General features: G+C 38.1%; 1 protein-coding gene across 1 annotated transcript in view; it reads left to right on the plus strand.

Moving 5' to 3' along the window:
• Positions 1–26,753, plus strand: part of LOC108713511 (neural-cadherin-like) — a 57,577-nt gene extending 30,824 nt beyond the window's left edge. The window contains exons 19-32 of the mRNA XM_041590226.1: positions 1,238–1,422; positions 4,569–4,798; positions 5,610–5,884; positions 7,837–8,051; positions 11,741–11,868; positions 11,970–12,097; positions 13,263–13,386; positions 14,068–14,242; positions 16,826–16,992; positions 17,087–17,345; positions 17,869–18,049; positions 19,222–19,460; positions 21,219–21,370; positions 25,003–26,753. Of these exons, the coding sequence (XP_041446160.1) occupies positions 1,238–1,422; positions 4,569–4,798; positions 5,610–5,884; positions 7,837–8,051; positions 11,741–11,868; positions 11,970–12,097; positions 13,263–13,386; positions 14,068–14,242; positions 16,826–16,992; positions 17,087–17,345; positions 17,869–18,049; positions 19,222–19,460; positions 21,219–21,370; positions 25,003–25,428 (2,884 nt within the window). The 3' untranslated portion in view covers positions 25,429–26,753. The remainder of the gene's footprint in view (positions 1–1,237; positions 1,423–4,568; positions 4,799–5,609; positions 5,885–7,836; positions 8,052–11,740; positions 11,869–11,969; positions 12,098–13,262; positions 13,387–14,067; positions 14,243–16,825; positions 16,993–17,086; positions 17,346–17,868; positions 18,050–19,221; positions 19,461–21,218; positions 21,371–25,002) is intronic.
• The last annotated feature ends 74 nt before the right edge of the window (positions 26,754–26,827 follow it).

The raw sequence follows: 26,827 nt of genomic DNA on the forward strand, positions 1-26,827 counted from the left end.
TCGTGTAACTATGTTAAACATCTTTGCAAGACCAAGACTATGCACATGCTCAGTGTGGTCTGGGCTTCAGTTGGGAGGTTAAGCTTAGGGATCATCATAAATAATCAGCAAAATCAAATAATATCTGCCATAGATGCCAATACAACAAAACTGATTAATAATCAGAATAGACAGACTGCACTGGGCCCTGTGTTGTCATGTGATCTAATGTGGATTTTATACTTATGTATTGTTTAATACAAACGTTCTCCAACTCTCCAGAACCAGTGGCTGCAGCAAATCCTCCAAATAGAATCCCAGCTAATCTGTTTAAATCTGGCTCCATTTATTAACTGAAAAGGAAACCTATCCCCAATATATTCCAATGAAAAAATCTGTACAGTTTTTATAATAAACCTGACTGTATGCAGTGAAATTCCTACTGCTGCAGATATGAATCTCTACATGGTCACCGGATGTTCTACAGGGAAACAAACAAAGCTGCTCCAGTTCTGGGAAGTCCCTCCCCCCTGCCTTTTGAAAGTATGATGGTTTCCCTGCAGAGCAGTTAGGGATCATATGAAATTTCCTATCCACAGCAGTCAGAACAAGTAAATGAAGGGACAATTTCACTGCATACAGTCAGGTTTTTTATAAAAATGGTAGGCCTTTTTTTATTAAAGTGTATTGGGGATAGGTTTCTTTTTCATTAAAGAAAGTAAAAATGGGATTTTTTTTTTTTTTTTTTGCCTTTACATCCCCTTTAAGGGCTCATTATTTATATTCGTGGCACACTTTATCTCTACTGCCATCTTGCAGCCATTGGAGAAGTGCCTGAATCCAGTAGTACAGCCTGTCATGTGTTTTAATGGAATCTGCCCAAAACTCTCACCAACATTTAAATTTCAACCAGCTGTGACAAGCCTTTCCATCAAAACAAAGGACAAGCTGCCTAACTACGGGGAATACAAGGTTTTGTGCTGGTAAAACCATGTCAAGCTTTGTCATTTTACCCAAACAGGCTTTTGAAAAGAAGAAAAACCTTTAAAAAAAACCTAAAAGCTGCCAAATTCGGTACAGGTAAAATTACGAAGATTGTCACTTTTTTTTTTTTTAACGAAACCTCGCATCATTAGTAAATTCACGCAGGGTTTCCTTAAAAATTGCTCATGTTGAAAGGCACAAGCAATCTTAAATTGGCCCAAGAGTCGGTGATTTTCAATCTTATTCATTATTTGTTTCTATTTCCAATGTGAAGGCAATTTTGGCTAAACCAAAATAATGGATCACTTGTGATGTTGGACAAACCTCACCAAGGAACATATGATTTAAAAATTAAAGTTTCAGATGGAATCTGGCCAGAGGTTATGTCTACTGTAAGGATTCATGTGAAAGACATAACAAGAGAAGCCATCCTCAATTCTGTGTCTATAAGACTAACAAGTAAGTTATTTTAAAGACATTTCATCTTAGTATAAGAAGAAAAACTGCTAAAACACTGTATTTGTAAAATGATGTGCCAGATCCAACTTGATAAGTAAAGCTTATTAATTCTCCTAATTTTCCTTAATTAATTCTCCTAATTTTCCTAATTCAGTTCCAGATTTTACTATAGAGCAAGATGAATTGCAATTAGGAAAAACTTCTCTCACTGTTTCTCACATGAAAACTCTATGGGAACAATTAGAACCAAAACCAGAGAATTTTGTCTCAAATTTAATTTTGCCCATTTGTTTTTACCATAAAATAATGTTTTATAATTGATATGAATATGGCCCTATGGGGTCATTTGGAATGGAATTAGGAAATACATTTTTTCTCATCTAATTGAAACGGGTCCATAATTGTCTTTTCAAATTAATTATGTCCAAATTTAGACAGTTTGGTAATTAAAAAAAAGACCCACATCTTATGAATTTTTTTTGTTTACAAAATAATGTATAATGGACAAGTCAACAGACAGATATAAGGGATATATAGAAAAGATGGGAAATATAAGACATTTTCCAAGAGCCCTCATCCTTTCAAGACTGCGTAGCATCAATCTGACACATAGAACTAGCACAGCCCCATATGTCACATTAATTAGTCCAATGGCTGGTGCATATGGCATATTCATGGTCATATTAATTCATGTGAGTGAAATGCTGCTGCTTGTTTCTTCATTCTTTCTTTCATTCCTTGCAGCGCTTGAGAATGTGATATATTTTTAAGGTTGAATAAAGGTAGAAAACTAGATAAGTTTACTGGGAATGTGAAATATAACAACAGTAGACTTTTACAAAGAAAGGAATGTTGAAAATAACTTGATAAAATGCCCTTGGGTCAGTTCCTTAATGACTGTGCTCGGTTTAACTAATGATTATGTAATGACTATTTTCCAATGGGACGCATTGGCACGTGCTGCAAGTTTATAAGAGCATGTACAGATGCAAGTATGTTTATGAATAGTGTCAATGTGTACTCAATTGTGCATCGTTTTGTGTGCTTTAATAATTCCTTATATCACGGGTGCTTCTTATAACTGAAAGCATGGGTCTTGTAAAGGCTAACAGTAGTGCTCCCTTCCCAGGATGCTCACCATTGTCATCATTATATTACACAACATAAGGGGCATGCCTCTGCTTCTTTAGGTGGTGTTAAAGAAAAATTCAGTATGAAATACATCCATTCCCGATTCAAATTGGAAACAAAATATATAAAACAAAGTGATAAAAGAAAATGTTTTTGCATTTGTGGGATATTTGTTGCCTTGCATCTCCTGCATTCATACATCTTTTTAACCTGAATGCAGGTAAATAAGGAAAAAAGAATATTGTCTCCTATCGGGTGTTTATAAATCATTTGGAAAAATGTTTTGATAATATGCAATAGTTCATCATTTACAGTATATTAGAATTACATTACTATAATACCCAAAAGTCATGAATATCCTGTAAATTATATCCTTAACAACAGAGCTTGCTAATATCATGAGTTATAATAAGTGTTCATGACGCAACATAGTAATTAAGGCTGAAAAAAGATTGAACTACAAGTTCAATCTTTGTATTTTAAAAAAAAAAAACCTGCCTAACTGTTGGTTAATCCAGAGGAAGGTGAAAAACCCCATCTGAAGCCTCTCCAAAGCACATCAGAGGGGAAAATATTTCTTTCCTGACTCCAAGATGAAAATGAGACCAGTCCCTGGATAGAAGGAGGCACCGCTCACACACCCATGCCTTTTAAACTGCACGCCTTGTGCATGGTGATGGAGGGATCGGCACCCTCCAAATGAAAGTACAAGGAAAGATTCACTGGCACTCGAAGGCTGGTGCAAGCAGGGACAAGCCCTTACATTTTTATTAGCAGAAAGGTGCAAAGTATCAGGGATAATACCCCTTTGTCATTTCCTGGATCAACTTTGTGTTTCAAGCATATTTCAGTAACCCTGTATTTTCTCCCTTGCTAAAAAGCCATATTTATATATATACAGTGCAAATACAGGTATGGGACCTCATATCCAGAATGCTCGGGACCTGTGGTTTTCCGGATAATGGATCTTTCCGTAATTTGGGTCTACTAGAAATTCACTTAAACATTAAATACACCCAATAGGCTGGTTTTGCTTCAAATAAGGATTAATTACATCTTAGTTGGGACCAAGTACAAGCTACTGTTTTATTATTACAGAGAAAAAGGTAATCATTTTTAAAAATTTGGATTATTTGGAGTCTATGGGAGAGCCATTCTGTAATTTGGAGCTTTCTGGATATCAGATTTCCGGATAAGGGATCCTATACCTGTATAATGTTAAACAGTGGCATAACGAGATGTTGCTGGGCCCTACAGCAAATTTTAGGCCCCCAAAATGTCTAGAGGTTGACCTGTTTTAGCAATATTTATTGAAACTGTATATGAATTAGGGCCTCATGGGGCCCTTATACATCCTGGGCCCCCTGCAGCTGCAGGGTCTGTTTCCTCTGTATTATGCCCCTGATATAAAATATAGTATAATATATATATATTTAAAATGGAACTTTTCTTCTAATCTCAGTGATCATACCTGCACTTACAGTAAGTTCCTCTTCTCCTCATTCCCAACTTTTCATTCCCTTAAAGGGGACACGTCACCAAAAATAATTATTCAAAATCCTATTTTATCACATTAGTCAAGCAAAATGAACTTTAATTACACTATATAAATTATTTGAATTGGGTTTCCTTCAGTCTGGGAATTAATAATTATAACAAGCAGGCAGGAGTCATTTTGTGGACACTGTTATTAAGACAAGCCTTGTATCATCTCAGAATCTTGTTTGTGCACCAGAATAGGGGACCTGATGTCCATCCCCATGCACTGGCTACACCATTAAACAGTGAAAAGAACAGGAAATGTGTGGAGAGCAGTGACAATTAGGAAGCGATGAATGGAAAGTGAAAGTAATTGTCTGATAGAATCCTCTATCTTTATATTTTACATTCAGTTTATCTTATTCATAATACAGTATATAGTTTGATTGAACACATTGATCTGCATTCTATATTGTGTGTCTGTTTCAATTTACTTGTATACACATAATGTTCTGCTACATTGAATCCCTTCTCAGATATGACTGCAGAGGAAATTCTACACAAAGATGAATTAGGATTGAGTACTTATGAACAGTTGCAAATGACCTTAGCAGCAGTGGTACCAGCTCATCCCAGTAATGTTCAGATATTCAGCCTGGCAAATGCAGAAGGGCATCAAACAGACGTGAGATTTGCAGTGCGTGAATCTTCTACTTTTTACAAACCAGAGGTCTTGCAGAGTGTGCTCTCGGCTCACAGAGGAAAAGTAGGTATCAGGTTCTGTAATATTTATAAGTGAGGTTATGAAACAGTCTTTGTTTAAAGGCACAAATATTTTTTTGATAAGACATTCATTTAACTTTGGGATAGGTTATTAGTATCAAGTATAAAAGATGTGCTGGCAATATCTACGTAAAAAATGTTTTTCCTGTTAAAACAATTCTGCGTGCTCACCATACACACTATACATCATACACCAAGGGGGTTATTTACTAAACTCCGAATGCTATAATCACAAAAAATTTGTGATTATATTTGTTATAAAATCAGAATTTTACAAAATCACTATTTTTTCCGAATGTATTAATCCCTGAGGATGGAAAAGTCTGAATCAAAAAATCCGGCATCTCAGACCTGTCGAGGTTGCATATAAGTAAATGGGAGAAGTCCCAATGATTTTGTGATGTGCGCTGGGTTTCGTGCAATACCTTGAAGTTTTTGGGTAAAAATTCCGAACAAATCGCGAAAATTGGATGAAAGGATCCAAAAAAAACGTGAAAATTGGATTTTTACCCGCAAAGCTAGATTTCGGGAAAATGTAATAATAAATAAGCGTAAAAAACGCAGAGTTTGTAGCAGAAAATATTGAGATAAATTCGGACTTTGATAAATAACTCCCCAGGACTGCAGTGCAATATAACAGTTTCCTTCAAGTCATAAAAAATATGACTTGAACATAAACAGTATAATTCCATTTATAATCTGTATTTGCAAAAACCCTTTCGTGCAACTATGTACTTTTTTTTAAAAAAATCCCTGATTACACAAAATGAACCTTTTGCTCTGTCTGATATAAGGTCCAGTCACTGTTGAAGTTAAACACGTCCTCTGTAGAAGTCGATTTCTGTTTCGCGCAAGACTGTGCAAATGCTCAAGACTGCAGCTACAGCTCTTCCAGAGACTTCCCATTCCTTGTGGATACAGGGAGAATTTCATTTGTGTCTGTTACCCAACATACTAACACAGTGTGTAGATGTCCATTAAGGGACAGAGTTCATCAGTCTTGTTCTTCTGTGCTTCAGAATCCCTGTCTTAATGGTGGAACTTGTAGAGATACCAATAATGGCTACAGGTGAGCTTCTATGACAACACAATCATCTTTTGTTGATTATAGAACTTTCTAAGTATACTCCAAAACGTATTCTACACGCACAGTTTCATTGTGTTAGAGTACAGTGGAATATTATAATGTTTAAATTGACAGAAATATGGTATTTTAGTTAAAATATGCGAATTTATCAGTGCATTGGTACCTGCGCCTCTCTCTACTAAATGAAGTTTAAGGGCACTTGCTTGTTGCTAGTGTAGTAAAGTGGAAAATGTTAAAGAACATAATGAGAAATATCATATCCTGAGATATCTACTTTGTGGATAGCACTTTGCTGTATTTCCTTACTAATAAGGAAACTATTAGTAAACCCTGTAATGGTTGGCTGTCCCAGGTGGATACATACTGTATACTGTACATATAGAATCATCCCTGAACAAGACTTTGATCTTCAATAAGAAATACATCTTAATTCCCAGAAACCACAAACAATTGCAATTAGAGTCAAATCAGCAGAATTTTTTTTCTTCTCAAATTGAATCTTGCCCACAAGTTTTTACCATAAAATAATGTTTTCTAATTAATATGAATATGGCCCCATGCATTAATTTGGAATTGAATTAGGAAATACATTTTTTCTTATCAAATTGAAACTGGTCCATAATTGTCTTTTCAAATGAATTATGCCTAAAATAAGTCAGTTTCAGTTTGGTCATGTGAAAAAAAGACCCACATCTCATGAACATTTTTTTCCTTTATAAAATAAGGTATAATGGACACATAAACAAAAAGACAGATAGATATAAGGAAGGAAATATATGAATATTTCAAGACTGCATAGCAGCAATCTGACACTTAGGGGCATATTAATCAAGGGTTGAATTTAAATTGAAAAAAACGTCGAAATTCGAATGAAAAAAGACCAACCAAAATTAAGTTTGTACGAATCATAGGAATAGCGCATTTAATCGAATTCTATACAAAGTTTTACCCCCCAAAAACTTCTAATTGACTCCAAATAGGTTCTAGGAGGTCCCCCATAGGCTAAAACAGCAATTCGGCAGGTTTTAGATGGCGAATGGTCGAAGTTGAATTTTTAAAGAGACACTACATGATAAATTTCGATATTGGAATTTTTTTCAAATTGAATTTGGACTATTCCCTATTTGAAGTACACAAAAAATAGCTTGAAATTTCAATTTTTTTCATTAGAAAATTCACCTTGACCTTTGATAGGGGCAGATTTATCAAGGGTAGAATTTCGAGTTTATGGCAGTTTCTAAAAACTCCCATCAACTCCCAGAAACCTGAAATTCGAAAAAAAAAACATTCGAAATTTGGTAAAAGAAAAAAAAAATCAAATTTTTTAAAAATGGGTGAATAGGATTGAGCCGTTTCATTTCGCCAAAAACACCGGCGCAATGTTGGCGATGCCCATTAAAGTCTATGGGCGTCAAAAAAATTGTCGCGCGTCTTTATTTTGATGCACAACGCCATACAAGTCTATGGGCGTAATTTTTTTGCCAAAACAAGGCCATAAATTCGCCCATCCCTAGTCGCCTGAAGATTTGTCACTAATGTTGTTTGTTTGGTGACTAATCTCCCCAAGTAGCAGCGTGTGTCACAATCCCTTATAGTCCGCACAACATGAAAACATGGTCATCACAGATTTGAGATCATTATATATAATTATATAAGACAACTAAGCAGGGTTGATCCAGTCACTGCTTTGGGATGCTGAGACAGACCCAGAGTTGGCAGTAGGAAATATTCTTCAAGAAGCTGTTTAACTAAACCAGAATATAAAGAATCCCATTTAAATTAAAAGGTACAGCATTACATATTACAACTACAACAAAGGCAAATTTACTATTGTCCGAACAGATGATAAAAATAATGCTTTATGTACAATAATCTTGTACCTGTTTTTCCATAAAAAGATTAATTACTACATTCCCTTCCACTCTTGTTCTCAGGTGTCATTGTTTGCCTCAGTTTCACGGGCCACTTTGCCAGCAGACACAGCGAACCTTTAATGGAAATGGCTATGCTTGGTTTCCTCCCATCAGGCATTGCTCTGACAGTCATCTCTCACTGGAGTTTATAAGTGATAAACATGATGGACTCTTACTTTACAGTGGACCTATATTCAACCAGCCTTCCGGGAATGATCACAACTTCATTGCCATTGGTATACTAAACAATATAACTGTGTTCTCTCTATCATCATCATCATTTATTTATATAGCGCTGTCAAGATACGCAGTGCTTTATCTCTATATATGTATTTCATTACTTGTTTTATATACAAATACAACAGGAACAGAAACTAGTTTTATAAAATTAAATTTGACGACGGTGGGAGAAATACCGTATATACTCGAGTATAAGCCGAGTTTTTCAGCCCCCCAAATATGCTGAAAAACTCTACCTTGGCTTATACTCGGATCAAGCGCAAAAACGGTCGCCGGCGTCTTAGAATAGTCGCCAGCGCCCAAGAATATTCGCCAGCGTCCAAGAATAGTCGCTGGCGTCCAAGAATAGTCTCCAAGAATATTCGCCGGCATCTCCAATGGGAGCAGAACCCCTCAATTTTTTGATTGAAACTTGCCAGAAGCTGCTGCATTTCTCACCCTAGGCTTATACTTGAATCAATAAGCTTTCCCAGTTTTTGGAGGTAAAATTAGGTACCTCGGCTTATACTTGGGACGGCTTATACTCGAGTATATACAGTACTCGCTATTTTCATACACGACGACCCAAAGAAGAACAGTGTTATAGGTTTAAGGGGAAATCATTTTTATGATGTCTGCTATAGACTCTAGAGCTCAGGTTTTTTTTTTTCCATCTGAAAAAGAATAAGATGGATCTTAACATTTGCTATTTACAAAGTAGATTTGTAATTACTGCAATTGAAGCTCATTTTATTTGCATTTTAAAAAGAGAACGTAAAAAAAAAAGCCTTTAAAACACTAATTGAAAGCAGTGTTAATTTTAGTGGTCAATTAATTTTTATAGAAGGAACGAAAAACCATTTTGTTACAAATACAAGTAGGGACATTAAAGCAGCGCCTACAGAAGATGGAAAATCTGTGCTTAAGCTGGAGCAAATTTAAAAATCAGCTTTAATTTTAAAGGAACATTTGATTAGAAATGACGATCCTCGTCTGCAAATATCCTACTGCCTTGGGGCACAGCAGTCTTCTCACAGTAAAGATCCATACCTCTGAAGTTGCCCTTGTAGCTTCTCACATTTCTTATTTTGGTTCCTGCTCTCCCTGGTGCCGAAAGCACTGCACATACTAAGTGGATATGTATTGCTGTTTGTATTTATTGGCTTAGGGACAGTCAAAAAACTTGCTTGTCGGAAACGGAGGTTATCTCTGTTAAACCATGCTGTGCAGATGTGCCCTAACTACTCAGCTCTGCAGTACAATCCTTTTTTCAATATTTGCTTTTTAAAGGAAATCGACATTATGCTGATTAGTAATGTCCCTTGCATAGCAATAAATAAGAATATAACTAGCACAGGTTGCATCATATCACACAAAGCAAAAAAAGCAAATCAGCAGGCAGAGGTTTCATCTGTTTGATGTCACTGGAAGTCAGGATTTCAGGTAACGCATTAGATCATCATGATACTTAACCAGCCAAAAGGTTTCATTTATTTGGTAGATGCTGCATTATGAAGAAGTTGCCAGTAACTGCAACACCACTGAGCATGTGCATACCTCCCGTCTGTCTCGTTTTTTGCAGGACAGTCCCGATTTTGACAGCTCAGCCCTTAGTCCTGGTTTCTCACTGAAATGTCCCACATTTCTCTTTGTTCTCCTCCACTGAACAACCAGAATATGACACAAAGTTTCTGAAATTTAATCAAAGGGGTTGTTTACCTTCCAACGTTTTTTTTCAGTTCAGTTGGTTTCAGATTGTTCACCAGAATTAAAGACTTTTTCCAATTGCTTTCTCTTTTCTATTTGTAACAGTTTTTCTAATATTGAAGTGTTAAGTGTAATTTCTTACCTTCTAAAGCAGTTCTGGGAGGGGGGGTCACCGACCCTGTAAACTGTTCTAAATTGATACAATTTGTCCCTGCTGAGCTGAATTCCTAAGTTTCATTACAGATAGCTGTTAGACTTGATACAATAGTTGCTAATATTCCAAAGATGCTGCTGCGAAATGTATTAACTAAATGTTGCAAAATTGTAACCGTTTAGAGTCTGCACCTGAATTACTGAGCTCCCAGACTCAAACACCAGAGACATGAACATTCACCTTTAAACTTAGATTTTGGAAAAACGGTAAAAAATAAAAATTAGAAAGTAATTGGAAAATTACTTTATTTCTGGTGACAATCTGAAAACAACTGATCTGAAAAAAGTGTTGGAAGGTGAACCACCCCTTTAAAGGAGAAGGAAAGCTACTGAAGCAGTTTATTGCCAATAGATTAGCTACAATAGTGCCAGCTATAACACTATTTATTCTGCAGAATGCTTTACCATACTTGAGTAAACAGCTCTTGAAGTGTTCTCTATAGGATAGCAACTGCCATATTGGCTTGGAGTGACATCACTTCCTGCCTGAGTCACTCTCATAGCTCTGGGCTCAGATTACAGCAGGGAGGGTAAGAGGGAAGAGGAGCAAACTGAGCATGCTCAAGGCCGTGCCCTGGAGGTTTAAGCTGAAAACAGGAAGTCTGATACAGAAGCCCATGTGTACACAATAGAAGGAAAGAAATGTGGTGTTTCTTTTTACAGAGGACTCAGTGCAGCATTACTTTGAGGATTTACTGATGTATTTATATAGACCTTTCTAATAAAGCTTACTTAATTTTAGCCTTTCCGTCTCCTTTAAATAAGAGGCTGTTGGCAGAGAGGCCAGAAAACTCAGCACCTGCATTTAGATACAATTGTAACTACATAAGATAAGCAGAAGAAACACATGCTGCCGCACTCCGAATCCTATGAAAGTGATTTATTGTGCCAACACACTAGGCAACGTTTCAGGCAAACGCCAGAGGCTTGTGAAAGGGCATTGGCCTAAAACGTTGCCTAGTTTGTTGGCACAATAATCCATTTTCACAGGATTCAGAGTGCCGGCAGGGGGACAAGCAGCTTGCACCCGATGCTACAACAAGCGGTGGGTGAGTTATAGTTGAACATCGCCCGCATTTGGTTGTATTTAAGATAAGCAGGTCTCTTGGGAGAATTGTGACTTGTAGTTTAAAGGGCAATTCACCTTCATTAGCAAAACTGTAACAATACATAAAATATGAAACAGAAATATGTTCAAATGTTCCATAACCTGCCAAATTTTGTAAAATTGTCATGATATTTAGAGGGTGTGGCCATAAAATGAGATATTTTTGTCCCTCTTTCCATTTTTCAAATGTTGGGAGATGTGCATGTGCAGTCCCTCAGCAGAGATAGGAAGATAGGGGGCTTTAAAGTCAATGTAGTCATGGAAGTGCAGTGCCTTAGGGTTACTGTACCACTGGGCTGACTCAGTATATACTGCTGCCAAGCACTGGTAAAACGTGCATGTCTGCTTCTGAAACACTGCTATTGTGTATATAAACAAGCTGCTGTGTAACAGCCATTCAAGCACAGGATACACAGTATTGTATACTACAGAGATGATCTGTTATCTGCTGTATATTATGTGCCTTTTCTCCTTTTTCAGCTTTGAATGGCTGCCCCCATGGCTAACCAGCAGATTTTTATATACACTATATCTTCTGAATATAGAAGCAAACACACCAGTCTCACCAGCACAGAGCAACACTACATAATATTTCCATTACTTTAAAACAATTTCATTTCTTGGTGTTAAGGTTTCTTTTAACAGCAACTAATACAGATATTTCTTCCTTTCCGGAAGGAGTTTTAAGAAGTGTGCCAACTGTGATGATCAGAGAAGGGTCCGGCACACTACATCTTCAGTTTCCAGCCCCAGTTAATGTGACTGATGGGACATGGCATCGGATTGACATACGAATAAAGAAAAAGGTTGGTTTTACTTGTAAAACTGTTTACTCAGAATTTTGTATTATATTCTCCATGTAAGAGTTATAGGGAACAACATCTTTTTTTTTTTTTATTTGGCACAGAATGTCAGTGTCATTCTAGACCGTTGCAGCTCTTCAGTAATTCATGAAAAGGAGGGCGTTGGAAAGGAATTGTTAATAGAGGATCGATCGGGTTGTGAAGTTAGTGGGCTGATTGCACAGGAAATGAGGTAAGGAATATAACAGATAGATAGGCCTTTGCTACTTTTCTTGTTCAAAAATCATTATTTTGCATGCAACAATGCACACACCCACACATATGCCGATAAATAGTAGCCATTCATTATATATTTGCATATTAATTCTTTTTGTTTCCTGTATTTTTTTTTTTATTTATTAGTCTTAGCGGCATATTTATTATGCTGTGTAAAACAAAATTTGCCAAAAAAAACAATGTAAAAAGCTGTGTATTTTTACGCCATGCGAACACCAGATTGGCCACCGTTATTTTACATCTTCTAAGAAAAAATGTAAAGAAATATTTTATGCTGTTTTTTTCCGTGGTGAAGCCTGGCGATGTATGGTCGATTATCCGGCTGTTTTTTACACAGCATAATAAATATGCCTCTTAGTGGTAGACTGTTTAGGCTTTCTCAGGGTTGCTCCTGCCATGGAGCAAATTAGGAACCTTGTCTCAGGCAGCAGTATGTGGCAGTTTACTAGGGGAGGCAAAAAGCGCAGTAATTTACATTTTATTAACTAGTAATGTGGAACCTTCACCCCAGTTCATGCCCCGTTCATGCGTACAGTAAGTATGGAGGCATGAGAGAGGCCATATTGGACTGCCCACCTCATTCAACAAGGGACTAAGAAACACCCCATTTTTCCTGGTATTAGCACTGATTTCTGTTTCAAGAGAAAGTAATGATACAATAGATTCATAAGCCAACCATGAGCTCCACACATGTCTTTAAATTAGAACCATGTAGAATTAGCTGCTGCTTGATGCAGGTGCAGGGTCAAGAGACTGGTGAGGTAGACATATAAAAGAAGTTTAGAAAAGGTTGAACTCGATGGACATGTGTCTTTTTTCAACCTTACTTACTATGTTACTATGTTACTGCATAGGGCAAAGGGAAGAGGAGGGCGTGAAAGATATAGAACAATGAGCTGGGGGCAAAGAAAACTGCAGGAGCTACAAAATGTAAGATGAGAAGAGTAAGGGGTAGAAGAACAAAAGTTTTTGGCCACAAATGACAATTAGCAATTTTTAATAAATCACCTCTTAGTGAATTTCAGATTTGGATAACATATGGCATCATGATTCAGTTTTTTTGCTATCAATTTTTAAATGTGGTCCAGCTGAGAGTATTAAAACCCTGTTTTCTTTAAAAGGTTTTGGAATCCGCATTCTGTTTTGCAGTTGGGTGGTGTAAAGGAATCCACACCGCCTTCGTATCGGCAGCTACCATACCAGCACTTTAAGGGCTGCCTGCGCAATGTATTTCTCAATAAGCAAGTAAGTGAAGCTCAGTCATGCTACTTGATTGTGTGCTGGAGAATCCTGGGGAAAAGCCTGGAAGCTATTATTTGTGTGCCTTAATTCTTTCTGCAGCTGATTGAACAAAGCTAATCACTGATTGGTTGCTATGGGTTGCAAATGTGCCATTATTAGTAAATGAGCTTGACTGGGTTTTTAAAAATGATAGTACATGAAGAGAAGGAAAATATATTTATATGCAGTAAATATATTGAAACACTGACTTTATGGCGGTATTTCAGAAATTGCATAGTGAGCTCTGATATATAATTAATCATCAGAGGGAGATGTTTTTACATATAGTATTTTATTTTTATGCTTCTACAGCACTACTAATGTTATGCAACACTGAATTGTTCCAGACCAATGAATCCCTGCCCCTGTTTTCATGTAAGTTCTGGTAATGGAGCAACAAGGGTATTGAGTGACTGGCCCAAGGTTCTCTAAGGAGCTGAAGCAGGAAAAAGTTCATTGATTTAACCATTGTCATTCTCTCCTACGTGCATTTACAAAGCTCACTCTGGTGCGGTTTTGCATGTTTACACGCAGCTTTATTATTTACTGTAAACTTGAATTTATCTTACGTTTTTCTCATCAAAATGAAAGTGGTTCAGAATTTGCTATTGCTAATGTTTCAATGCAATTCTTCTAACAATACAGATGTATGATCTTGGAGCTTCACTGGAATCCATTAATAGCTTCCCTGGCTGCTCCATAAAGGACCCAGCTTGTTCTTCAGCATCGACATGTGAGGTTCCTCCCAGATGCAGCAGGGAGCCTGGTTTAACCAGCTGTGACTGTTCACCAAACGGAAGTGGATATGAATGTGAAAAAGGTACTACAAATATTTGTACCAGAAAAAGTTTGGAACTTAAGTCTCAAAATCTGCAACACTTAATACTTATTCTGAAATCTGTGCTTTACAACAATATCTGGGTCAAAATACTGAACAAATACTGAATTTGCAGGCAGAATACAGTGCAGCAACTTTTTTCATGTTGATATTCCATTTACCCATGAATACGCAATGATCATTTCTGATGTAGATAAACAGGACTCAAATGCCATTCATGATTCAGAACCACAAAATGTAGATCTCTCTATAAATTAGATTAGGCACATACAAACGTTAAAGGAGTATAAAAATAAAAACAGGGTAAATAGATAGACTGTGCAAAATAAAACATGTTTCTAATATACAAAAATGTAATATATAAAGGCTGGAGTGACTGGATGTCTAACATAACAGAATACCACTTCCTGCTTTTCAGCTCTCTAACTCTGAATTAGTCAGTGACTTGAAGGGGGGCCACATGGGCCATAACTGTAGCTTTTGGATCTGAGCTGAATGCTGAGGATCAATGCAAACTCACTGAACAGTTATGTCCCATGTGGCTCCCCCTCAAGTCGCTGACTAACTCAGCGTTAGAGAGCTGAAAAGCAGGAAGTAGTGTTCCGTTATGTTAGACATCCAGTCACTCCAGCCTTTATACATTACATTTTTTGCTAACTATATTCGAAAATTATTTATTTGGCACAGCCGATTTATTTACCAAGTTTTTATCATAATCATTGGGGGTGTCAATTCATTAGGCACTTAGGAACCGAGTGATTGTAATTGATATCATGTTCAGTAAAAACTGCACTGGGCCTGGGAACTATTGTATGAGCACCAAATCACCATCTTCTTTAATCAACACTCTTTGTTGATCCTCTCTACAACCCTGAGTAGGGTTTAATGTGCGGTAGAGCAAACCATTTGCTTTTGCTTCTAATTTTGGCTTCTTACTCTACTGTGCATGTGCAGACATTGGCAGGGGGGAATCCCTAGGAGAGAGATGGTGATGTGGTGCTTCAACAGTTGTTCCCAAACTTAGAAGCAAAAAGCCAGCGTTTTTCTCTTCTGGGCATACATACCTTATGTAGAGCTGGGGAGAGAATAAACTCACAATAAGAAGATGAAGATGTACTCCCCCAGTTATTATGCCTTTCTTTTTCTTTCAGAAATGGATATTGTCACTTTATGGCATTAATGGGTTCACTAGCGGTACCAATATGGTAGACACCACCAGTGAATCCAATGGGTGGTTGCTCCTTTAAAGGAAAAACTGCATTGGCATGAGAAAATAATTTACAGTGCATTGCACTGCAATTTTACCTTATTCCCAGTCATCCCTTGCTTGGGCTTGGACTTGTGCATGTGCAGTAGAGTAACATTTTCCAATTTGAATTTACTATGCATGCTTAAGTTTGATCTTTCCTTGTTCTTTAAAGGAGAATGCAACCCTTAACTAAAAAAACCCTACCCCCATACCCTACGTAGACCCCCTCCCTCCTTCCCCCCAGCCTAGCTGCCCCCTGGGGAAATGCCCCTAACTTTTTACTTACTCCTCAGTGCAGATTCAGGCATCGCAGTTCACCGCAGCCATCTTCCATGTCTATGTGTCTTCTTCTGGAGCTCCGGCAATTTCCGTCCATTTCGGTTCATGCGCAGTTGTTGCAAACTGGAAAATTGCTCCAATTCCGCATGTACTGATTCACCAGTCTCAGATTACTGAAGACCCGGATGATGGCTCCCGTGAACTGCGATTCCTGAATCTGCACCGGGGGGTAAGTAAAAAAGATAGGGGCATTTCCCCGGGGGCAGCTAAGCTGGGGGAGGATGGCAACACTCACTTAAGAATTCTACTGGAAGCACCTTCTGTGTTTCACTATCAGTTCCCAAATCTAGCCAGTATAGGGAAAGCAATTATTTGATCAGAGAGTGTGCCATCATATGGAGCTTTCTGGGACTGCCGTATCTCAGTTCATGAGGGTTTCTAGCATTAAACACATAAGTTCACACTTAAAATGAAATGCCCTTTGCAGAACCACAAATGTCTTCAGAGGAAATAAAGAAACTTGTTCTCTTTGTACTTGTGCTAAACAGAAAATTGCTCCTAGCCTTGTACAGCATTAGATTACACGGCAGGAAATTCTATTTATGGGCAGTGGTATAGCCAGAGGCCATTGGTGCGATTTCAGGAGTGGGACCCCTCCAACGATGATGTTAAGCCCACTCACATCACCAAACTCCTATATGTAAGGAGCTGTGTTTATTACTTTTTCATGATAAATTGCATAATTCTTTTTGTGCTGGACCTCAGCAATTCCTTTTACAGTGATTCATAATTCTAAGTTGGAAATTGCCTTCGGAAGGATGAATTTCTTTTCTGTATGCATTCCTTAAAAAGGAAAGTAAAAGTGGAAACTCCTAATCGTGCGTCTGCTGCTCTATTCACATCGGTGCATATGTATGATTCGCTGACTTGTTTTTACATTGCAAATGGGAGAAAGGAACACTTTAGTGGGGCTGATGCGTACGCAGGTTAAAGTATTGTGATGTCCTCATTCAGTTAAATGTATGCTTGTTTTGTAGATGGCAAGGAATATTATTTCCAGTTAGGAAGTTCTGTCCATTACCAGCTTCCTCATATGCTTCCCACACAGAGGACATATTTCAGTGCTATGGTGAGAACACGCCACGCCAACAGCATTATTCTCAGCTTGACTTCAACAGACAGGACAGAATACATCCAACTGCAGGTACTACAGAACTTGAATTGGGGCTTGGCATTGTGTGTGTCAAGAATACGATTATCATTCATGATATTTATGGAATGCTGTTATATTTGACTAGATGATGGCTGGACTTTTAACAGTTTCCTATAATATTGGTGATGGCGACCTTATGGTTCAACTAGCAGATCATAAGATTGACACAGGGGAATGGAATGAGGTTACCATGGAAAGAATACAGAATGAGTTCACACTTCGGGCAAATCAAGGAAACAGACAGAGAGAAATTACAGATGCACCTGGGACATACAAAGAAATAAAAGTTGATCCAAACAGCATCATTTTGGGCACTACCAGCCCCCAGTTCCTTAGTTTCCAAGGTAAGTTTTAAAATGGAGTCTTTTTTTGCCAATGCTTAAGCCAAAAAGTTATATTATAGTTTAATTATAGTATGATAAGGGTATTAGGGTTCAGCAGTACTGTATAGCACATGAACTACCTACCAGAGAAACGTTACCAATAGGAGAGAAGGTGAAAACATATGATATATTATTTTCTGCCCAATTAAATGGCTAGACCAGTAGTCGAGCACCACCTTGTCGCCAACCTTTAATCTATAGTTGTCTAAAGAGAATAACGCTGCCTAAAGAGATAAGCATTAGTATGTTACTGTAGCTTCTATTCTTGTATAGATCAAATAAGCAGATTGTGTACCCTATAATCAATACTCCATAAATCTCTTTCTCATATAATAGAAGGAAAATTCTAATTCGGGCACATATCTCTTTGAAATAGGTTTTTATTTCTCAGCTGTTACCAGGGGAATTTACTTGTTTTTAATTGTGAGATCAGTGGCCGGAACTGATGACTTAAGGAGACTTTGCAATACTAATCTTTTACTAGGTTGCATGAAGGAGGCAAGGCTGAATAACTACAGGCTTCCCATGGAGAATCATACCACCTCTACTGTGACTATCATAAATATCCATGGTGTGAAGGAAGGATGCATTTCAAAAGCATGCAAAGAGAACCCATGTAGCAAAGATTTTATCTGCACTGACTTATGGATGATGCACAAATGCAGGTAAAATGGCAGCATGTTTTATTTACAGTTGGATTTGTTTTAAGCATTTGATAAATTCTGTGGTTTATTGCTCCTACACCATGCATATTTAGATACAAATAGCAAACACTAGAGCAGGTATAGGCAACTTTTTGCAATTTTGTGGTTTGGGAACTTCCCGCATGTTTTCTGGTAGTTTTGCTAGGCCAGGGATCTTTGTAGGTTTTTAATAAATGAATTGCCTTTGTATTTATTTAAATTGTGGCAACGTATTCTGCATCACCCAGAAGAACACCCATACAGACACAGGGAGAACATATGAAGAAAAGAACCATGCATTTTTTAAAAATTCTTTTATTACATCATTTTTGTTTTGTTTTATATGTTTTATTACCTTTCTGCTTGCTGAGTCCTTTACTTAAATGGAGATCAGGTCCGGCCCTATATTCTGGATTGCTTATTTTTACGATGACAGGTATAGGATCTGTTATCCGGAAACCCAGTATCCAGAAAGCACCGAATTACGGAAAGGCCATCTCCCATCGACTCCATTTTATCCAAATAATTCAAATAATTCTAATTTTTTTGATAAAACAGTACCTTGTATCTGATCCAAACTAAGATATAATTAATCCTTTCTGGAAGCAAAACCTGCCTGTTGGGTTTATTTAATGTTTACATGACTTTCTAATAGGCTTATAGGTATGAAGATCCAAATTATGGTGAGATTCATTATCTGGAAAGCCTAAGGTCCCGAACATTGTGGATAACAGGTCCCATACCTGTAGTAGTTTGGATGTGACTGCAGTCTTTCTCAGTTGGGGTATCTAAGGGGTTAATCATATTAAAGCTATGCTATCCACCTTCCTAAATTGGATTGGATATGATTGCAGCTGTTCAAGTGGAAAAGAATGAAGATCAAAATAGCACCAATTAAAAACTATATTTTATTTTTCTTTCTGTGCATTTATCCACAAAAAAAAAAAGATCAAAATAAAAGAACTAGAGAACTACACAGATCTCAAACTATAGAGCCAAATGTCTGCTGCAGTTACTGTGTCCTTTTTATCTTTGTATGATCCTCCAGGATTATGAAAAACATTATGTAATGTGGAAAATGCAGAGTAGCATAATTAAACTATAAAATGTCGGAACCCCCTCCCCATTGTTTGTTTTTTTAATTGTTTCTACAGCTGCCCTCCAGGCTACTTGCACATAGAGAATGCAACCACACAGGGCTGCATCTACACGGAATGTGCGAGGACTCCCTGTAAGTATGGGACTTGTGTTGCACAGTCGCCCACTGACTACCTCTGCCACTGCTCCGAAGGATATGCAGGAAGCAAGTGTGACATATTACTTCAAACATCTGATCCAGGATTTGGCTTTAGCATCTTTCTTGCTATCGGTGTTTGCGTCCTCTGCTTAATAGGTACCAGTGGATATTACATGAGCTTATATGATGAATTCATAGTTTCTGTTATTTGAGGCTGGAACTACTCGGTGCATGTCCTTCTGATCCGACGTGATGAGAGGAAGCGTAGGCGTCACGTCGGATGCGCCGAATCTAATGTAAGTAATGTCGCATCAACAAACTGATTGCATCTGACACGACTGTCGGATGAAGACCCAACGTGCAGCGGTCGCATCTGACAGTCGTGTCGTGCTGGATTCAATTAGTTTGTAGATGCGACATTTGTATTACTTTTTATTAAATTTGGCACATCTGATGCGCTTCCTCTCATTGCGTCGGATCTGAAGGACATGCACCAGGTAGTTCCACAGTGTTTCCAACTAATAGTTTTATTGCCAGTCTTCCGGTATAACCAACCTATTGTAGAATGTTATTTTACCTTCTGATCCACAAATAAATTACATTTGGTTAAAAAGCTGTAAAAAATTTACCCTGCATCCAATCTGAGGGGGCCAAATGATTTACCAACCCCGAAGCGTTTTCCAAATATTATGGGAACCTCTATAGTTCCTCAACCACACGCTCAACATCCCATACCAAAACCCACACTACTCCCCGCAGAAAGCGTCTGCCTTGACCTGCCCATAACGACTGAGGAAATCGAAATGGCTATCCAGATCCTCCCGAGCAACAAAACCCCTGGGTTTGATGGGCTCCTCCCCAGCTACACCCACATTCATATCAACAATTGCAACTCTAAGTGATTGCATTCTTCTGTCTGTATATTTTTGTACTTGACCCGACACTAATCCAATGTCATTCTACCAGATATTGTATCGTACTTGTCTGTTTGTGTTGTTAAAACCAATAAAAAATGTACCTTTAAATAAACAAAAGCTGTAAAAAAAAATATCATCATAATAATGACTTCCCAAAACACCCCACATGAACTATTATCTATTATATGGCATAGACTATAATCTATAATTAGGCAGCCATTTCTTCCGAAGGCTCTAAACCAGCAATGCCATTTGCTACAGACATAGTTTGAGTGAACTCACTGATTTGTTCTTGCAGCATCTTTGCACATTATAATAAGGTTACTAGATCAAGCCAAAAATCAGGGAAACGTCAATGAAAATCCAGCTGAAAGGGCTGCGCCAATTGCATTTAATTTAAAAGCAGTGAAGCTCAGCAGCTTGCATTTATTTAATCACAATGTATCTGGATAAGGTTGTTGGATCATCTGAAAAACTGCAAATGAACCTGTCAGGGCTGCAAGGAAGCCGTATAAGTGCTATGCTAATCAGTGTCCCTGTTATTGGGGTGATTCTGTTACCTCCAATCTAACAGCATTAGGGCCCTTACTCACGGGCATTTGAAGCTGCACTCCCCTGCGATACGGTTTTATGCGTTCAGCCTCAGGGGAGCACAGGAGTAGACGCGCTGAATTCTTTTCAATGCAGCTGTACTCACACAGACGCATGTAAGCGCCGAACGCAGGAAAAATGCAACATGCTGCGTCCCAACCTGCGTTCGGCGCTTACATGTGTCTGTGTGAGTACAGCCGCATTGAAAAGAATTCAGCGCGTCTACTCCTGCGCTCCCCTGCGGCTCAATGCATAAAACCGGAACGCAGGGGAGCGCAGCTTCAAATGCCCGTGAGTAAGGGCCCTTAACATATACATTGTCCAGATATTCTCTTTATTTCGTTTTTTTGGGAGCATTTTGACGAATTATGAAGGTTTGAACTCATTTTCTTTCACTGGTTCTTAGCTGTTCTCCTTGGAGTGTTTCTGTGGTCTCGCTGCAAAGTTAAGAGAAAGAATCAAGGTGTGTATCATGTCTCTGCATATAATGATGAGCTGGAAGACACCAGGCAAAATATATTTCAATATAATGAAGAAGGCGGCGGGGAAGAGGACCAAGTAAGATGAATATATACTAATGATATTTATTGTGTTTAGATTTATTTACAGCCATTGTTTCCCAGATTACCTTTGAATTATGCTTCGACTCAGAGAAAATAATAGTAAACTCTGACATTCAAATATCCTTTTGAGAGAGAGCGGGAGATATTACTTCTCCGCTGGTCAATACAGTTCAAGATTGAATCATTTCGTTTTCATTCTGAAATGATTTGCTTGTAGGAAAAGAATTATCCCAATCCTTTCTTCCCACATACAATATGCTTTGGGGAGCAAGGATTTGAAAGGGTGATAGAGACTACTACCAGCCCATAAAGTAGAATGGCATTTGCCTGCTCATAACATTTAAACACATTTTGCCAAACTGACACAGATATCGAATTTAATAATGTCAGTCCGTTAAAAACAAAACCATTCGGCAGTAGTTACCATTAACTGGTCTAGTGCAGGTAGGAAGACAAACATCTGTCTGTCCTTCCAGACCCTCATCTGCAGAATAGGAGTAATGTAATGAAAGGTGAAAGTAAACTCTTATTGGTTGCTATGGGTTACTAGACCTTCTGAGAACATTGTGGTTTTTACTATATTAGGACCAACAATGGAATATCCAGCCAACAATAATTTTTTTAATTATAGCACTTAGCAGATGTTGGAAATGGAGACTGGGTCCTTTTACATAGTTAAATAGTTAAATAGTTAAATTGGGTTAAAAAAAGACAAAGTCCATCAAGTTCAACCCCTCCAAATGAAAACCCAGCATCCATACACACACCCCTCCCTACTTTCACATAAATTATATATACCCATACCTATACTAACTATAGAGATTAGTATCACAATAGCCTTTGATATTATGTCTGTCCAAAAAATCATCCAAGCCACTCTTAAAGGCATTAACTGAATCAGCCATCACAACATCACCCGGCAGTGCATTCCACAACCTCACTGTCCTGACTCTGAAGAACCCCCTACGTTGCTTCAAATGAAAGTTCTTTTCTTCTAGTCTAAAGGGGTGGCCTCTGGTACAGTGATCCTCTTTATGGGTAAAAAGGTCCCCTGCCATTTGTCTATAATGTCCTCTAATGTACTTGTAAAGTGTAATCATGTCCCCTCGCAAGCGCCTTTTTCCCAGAGAAAACAAACCCAACCTTGACTCTCCCTTCATAATTTAAGTCTTCCGTCCCTCTAACCAATTTAGTTGCACGTCTCTGCACTCTCTCCAGTTCATTTATATCCCTCTTAAGGACTGGAGTCCAAAACTGCACTGCATACTCCAGATGAAGCCTTACCAGGGACCTATAAAGAGGCATAATTATGTTTTCTTCCCTTGAGTTAATGCCTTTTTTATGCAAGACAGAACTTTATTTGCTTTAGTAGCCACAGAATGACGCTGCCCAGAATTAGACAACGTGTTATCTACAAAGACCCCTAGATCCTTCTCATTTAAGGAAACTCCCAACACACTGCCATTTAGTGTATAACTTGCATTTATATTATTTTTGCCAAAGTGCATAACCTTGCATTTAGCGTTTGCTGCCCAGTTTTCCAGTTTAGACAAATCACTTTGCAAAGTGGCAGCATCCTGCATGGAACCTATAGTTCTGCACAATTTAGTATCATCTGCAAAAATAGAAACAGTACTTTCTATGCCCACCTCCAGGTCATTAATAAACAAGTTGAAAAGCAAGGGACCTAGTACAGAGCCCTGCGGTACTCCACTAACAACACTGGTCCAATTAGAAAATGTTCCATTTACCACCACTCTTTGTAGTCTATCTTTTAGCCAGTTCTCTATCCAGGTACAAATACTATGTTCCAGGCCAACATTCCTTAATTTAACCAGTAACCTTTTGTGTGACACTGTATCAAATGCTTTAGCAAAGTCTAAGTAAATCACATCCACTGCCATCCCAGAATTAAGGTCCCTGCTTATCTTCTCATAAAAAGAAATTAAGATAGTCTGGCAAGATCTATTACGCATAAAACCATGCTGGCACACACTCATAGTATTATGATTTGCTATAAAGTCCACTATCTTATCCTTTATTAACCCTTCGAAAAGCTTTCCTACCATGGACGTCAGACTAACTGGCCTATAGTTTTGAGGCTGAGAACAGGATCCTTTTTTGAATAGCGGCACCACATTAGCAATTCGCCAGTCTCTCTGCACTATGCCAGACCTTAATGAATCCCGAAAAATTAAGTAAAGAGGTTTGGCAATCACAGAGCTAAGCTCGCCAAGTACCCTGGGATGAATACCATCTGGCCCCGGACCTTTGTTAATCTTAACATGTTCTAGTCTCTTTTAAATTTCCTCATGTGTGAACCATGCATCATTAGTTTTATTACTAGAATTGGGACTATTAACTGGTTCTTCATTTGTGTAGACAGAAACATATGAGTTCAGAATCTGCACTTTTATTTTGTTTTCATCAACCAGCTGACCCTCCTCTGATATTAAAGGTCCCACCCCTTCCTAATTCATTTTTTTCCTATTAACATATTTAAAAAATAATTTTGGAATTTTTTTTACTGCTTGCTGCAATATCCTTTTCCATATCAATTTTAGCTTGTTCTACACACTCACCAGTGCCATCTATGGTTATTTCTTTAGTTCATGGCTTTAATTCAGGCTTTACATACAAACACACTCCTCCACCCTTTTTAATCCCTTTGTCCTTCCTAAAAAGAGTGTAACCATTTAAATTCACAGTCCAGTCACATGTTTCATCCCACCAGGTCTCAGTGATACCAATTATATCATAATTTTTAGAGCATACAATTAATTCTAGGTCTCCCATTTTACCTGACAAACTCCGTGCATTTGCCAGCATACAGCAGAGGTTACTACTTTTACTTTAGTTAGTGGAGAATTATATGTTAAATAAGCATTATTCTGTTTTCCTTGTAACAGAGGGAACTCCTTAGCTGGTAAAAGGTATGCCCCCTCACTCCTCCCCCATGACCCCTTACTAATCCCACTGCCCGTCTACCCTAGCTTTTCTATGATTAAAGGAGACGTTTTTTGTAAAAAATAAGAAAGTACTAGTGCGTTATACTCATTTAGATATAGAAGAATTGTGATTAAAAAAGTAGTGTTTCAGGCTGATTTATTGAATATTTCTGCAAAAACCCTAATAATCCCTCCCTTCTCTTCCTGCTTCCTGAATTCCCAGGCTGTGCAGTGGAGCCGACGGCACTCAGCTCACTGCACTGTAGGACAGGAACCAATCAACAGATAGCAGGACCTGATAGGGAACTAAAGCCTTTCTTTGCTTGTGTGACAGCAGGGCTTTGATTGGCTGTCCCCCTCCTACTGTGCTTCTGGCAGGGACTGTTAGGACACGCCCTCATTTGAAACACAGACATGGACCAGTGAACATCTATAGGGAGCTCCAGTAAAGGGGCTATTTTTAAAGATAATATTATTTTTAGCACCATGTAAAAGCAACACCATATATATTACTTAAAAGTAGTTTTTTTTTTCATTTATCCTATATGTCTCCTTTAAAACTAATTAATACTTTCTTTCTGGGAGGAATATATTGTAAGGAACTGCTGTGCTTAAAAGTAAAAAAAAAAAACTATATGAGTTGCCAAACAGGTTTAATTAGAGTGATTGTTCACTACAGGATGCATTCAACATGACCGAGCTCCAGCTGTCCCTTCAGAGCAGCCCTGTAAACACTCTCTGCAGGACCATGAGAACAATACATTTAAACAGCCCCTTGAGCTGTGACTATCATACGTCTGTCAGCCAGGAGGAGCCGTCACAGCTCCCTCCATCAAAGCCGAGCTGTTCTTTTACCAGTGGAGATTTTGGCCAATATTTTTACGATATATTTAAGGATACCACTTACATTCAGCAGGCTCTGTCCTGTGACAGCTTGAAGGTATACGACATGGAAGGAGACGGTTCAGTAGCCAGCAGCCTCAGCACATTGGCATCATCTGGAGTAGACGAAGATCTTGTGTTTGAGGATATAAATGACTGGGGGCCAAAGTTTGGAAAGCTGAGCAAACTCTACTCCTACACCGAAGAAGATGATCTACAGTGAAACAAAGGATTTTATAGAACTATGAGAAAAGTGGGTCTGACAATCAGCAGCCAGATGTATAAGGGGTCAGCAGACTTCTTATACCACATGTCATCAACTGCAAATAAAACTATTGCCAACGCCAGTGAAATCATTTAGCCATGATGGTAATGAGCCTGAAAGGAATTCCTTTAAGACACAAGAAATCCCACTTACAACTTTATATCCTCTTGCTTAGATGGAATCATTGTATCCATAGTCCCATAAAATGTGAAGGTTTTATTATAATGAAAGCGGGCTGTTACCTTGTATGGTTATTAACGGATCTGGTGATGCCGATGCACAGGAATGCTTAGCCAAGGTAACAATGGGAGTAAAAAGAAATCAGATCTAATATAAAAGTTCTGGCAAGACTGTGCAAGTGCCAACATTTCAGCCCAAAGATCAGATTATGAGTTTAGTTGGAGGCCTAAAGATTGATGGGATTTTCTGGATTGGAATGGCCATTCATATTTCCTTTTTCACTAAGGATGGATGAGATGAGATGGCTGTTGGGACTGAGGTCCAGATGAAGTATACAGAGGCAGCCGTCTACTACTTGACGTGCAATGGCCAACACAAACAAAAGCCTATAACTAAAACACATTTTATAGTTTGTACATATCCCAGGACTGTGTGGTTGATCTGATTAATAAAGAAATAAAACCTTTTTGCCCCAGGCTTACAAGAATTTACACTCCAATGAACAAACCTTTATCTCCTGTATGGAATTGTCCCATGAATAATGCATGATCCTTCCTGAAACAATGAAAACGTGTTCTTCTCCACTTACCAATGAGAACCTATACATGGTTACCAGATCATCTGTGAGGCTGATAAAATGCAGTTAAACAGGGCTACCTTAATAAAGGTATAAGACTTATTATCCAGAATGCTTGGGACCTGGGGTTTTCCAGATTTTTTTAGCATTTATTGTTTCCAATAAGGATGACTTATATCTAAGTTTGGATCAAGTACAAGTTACTGTTTTATTATAACAGAGAAAAAAAGAAATGATTTGAAAAACTTGAATTATTTGATTAAAATGGAGTCTATGGGAGGGAAATGGCTATCCTGTACTTCAAAGCTTTCTGGATAACGGGTTTCCGTAGAACAGATCCCATACCCGTAGTATGAAAATTAAGATCAATTTGCACTGAGTGAGTTGATTGAACTGGGTTTTAAAAGCCCTCCCTGAAAACTAAGATGAGCTAGTAACCTTTTTCTATTGAATTGTCTCCTACAAATCCTGTTTGACACCATGCAGATCTGGAAATGAGCGTGAAATAAAGATACCTACCCATGTTTTAAATTGTAAGTGCAGTTTCTTCCTTGATGTGCCAAACCACTGAATGGGGAGCCTATAGTTCTTTCCTGAATG

Source organism: Xenopus laevis, chromosome 4L, assembly GCF_017654675.1.
Source record: "Xenopus laevis strain J_2021 chromosome 4L, Xenopus_laevis_v10.1, whole genome shotgun sequence".
NCBI classification, from domain to species: Eukaryota; Metazoa; Chordata; class Amphibia; order Anura; family Pipidae; genus Xenopus; species Xenopus laevis.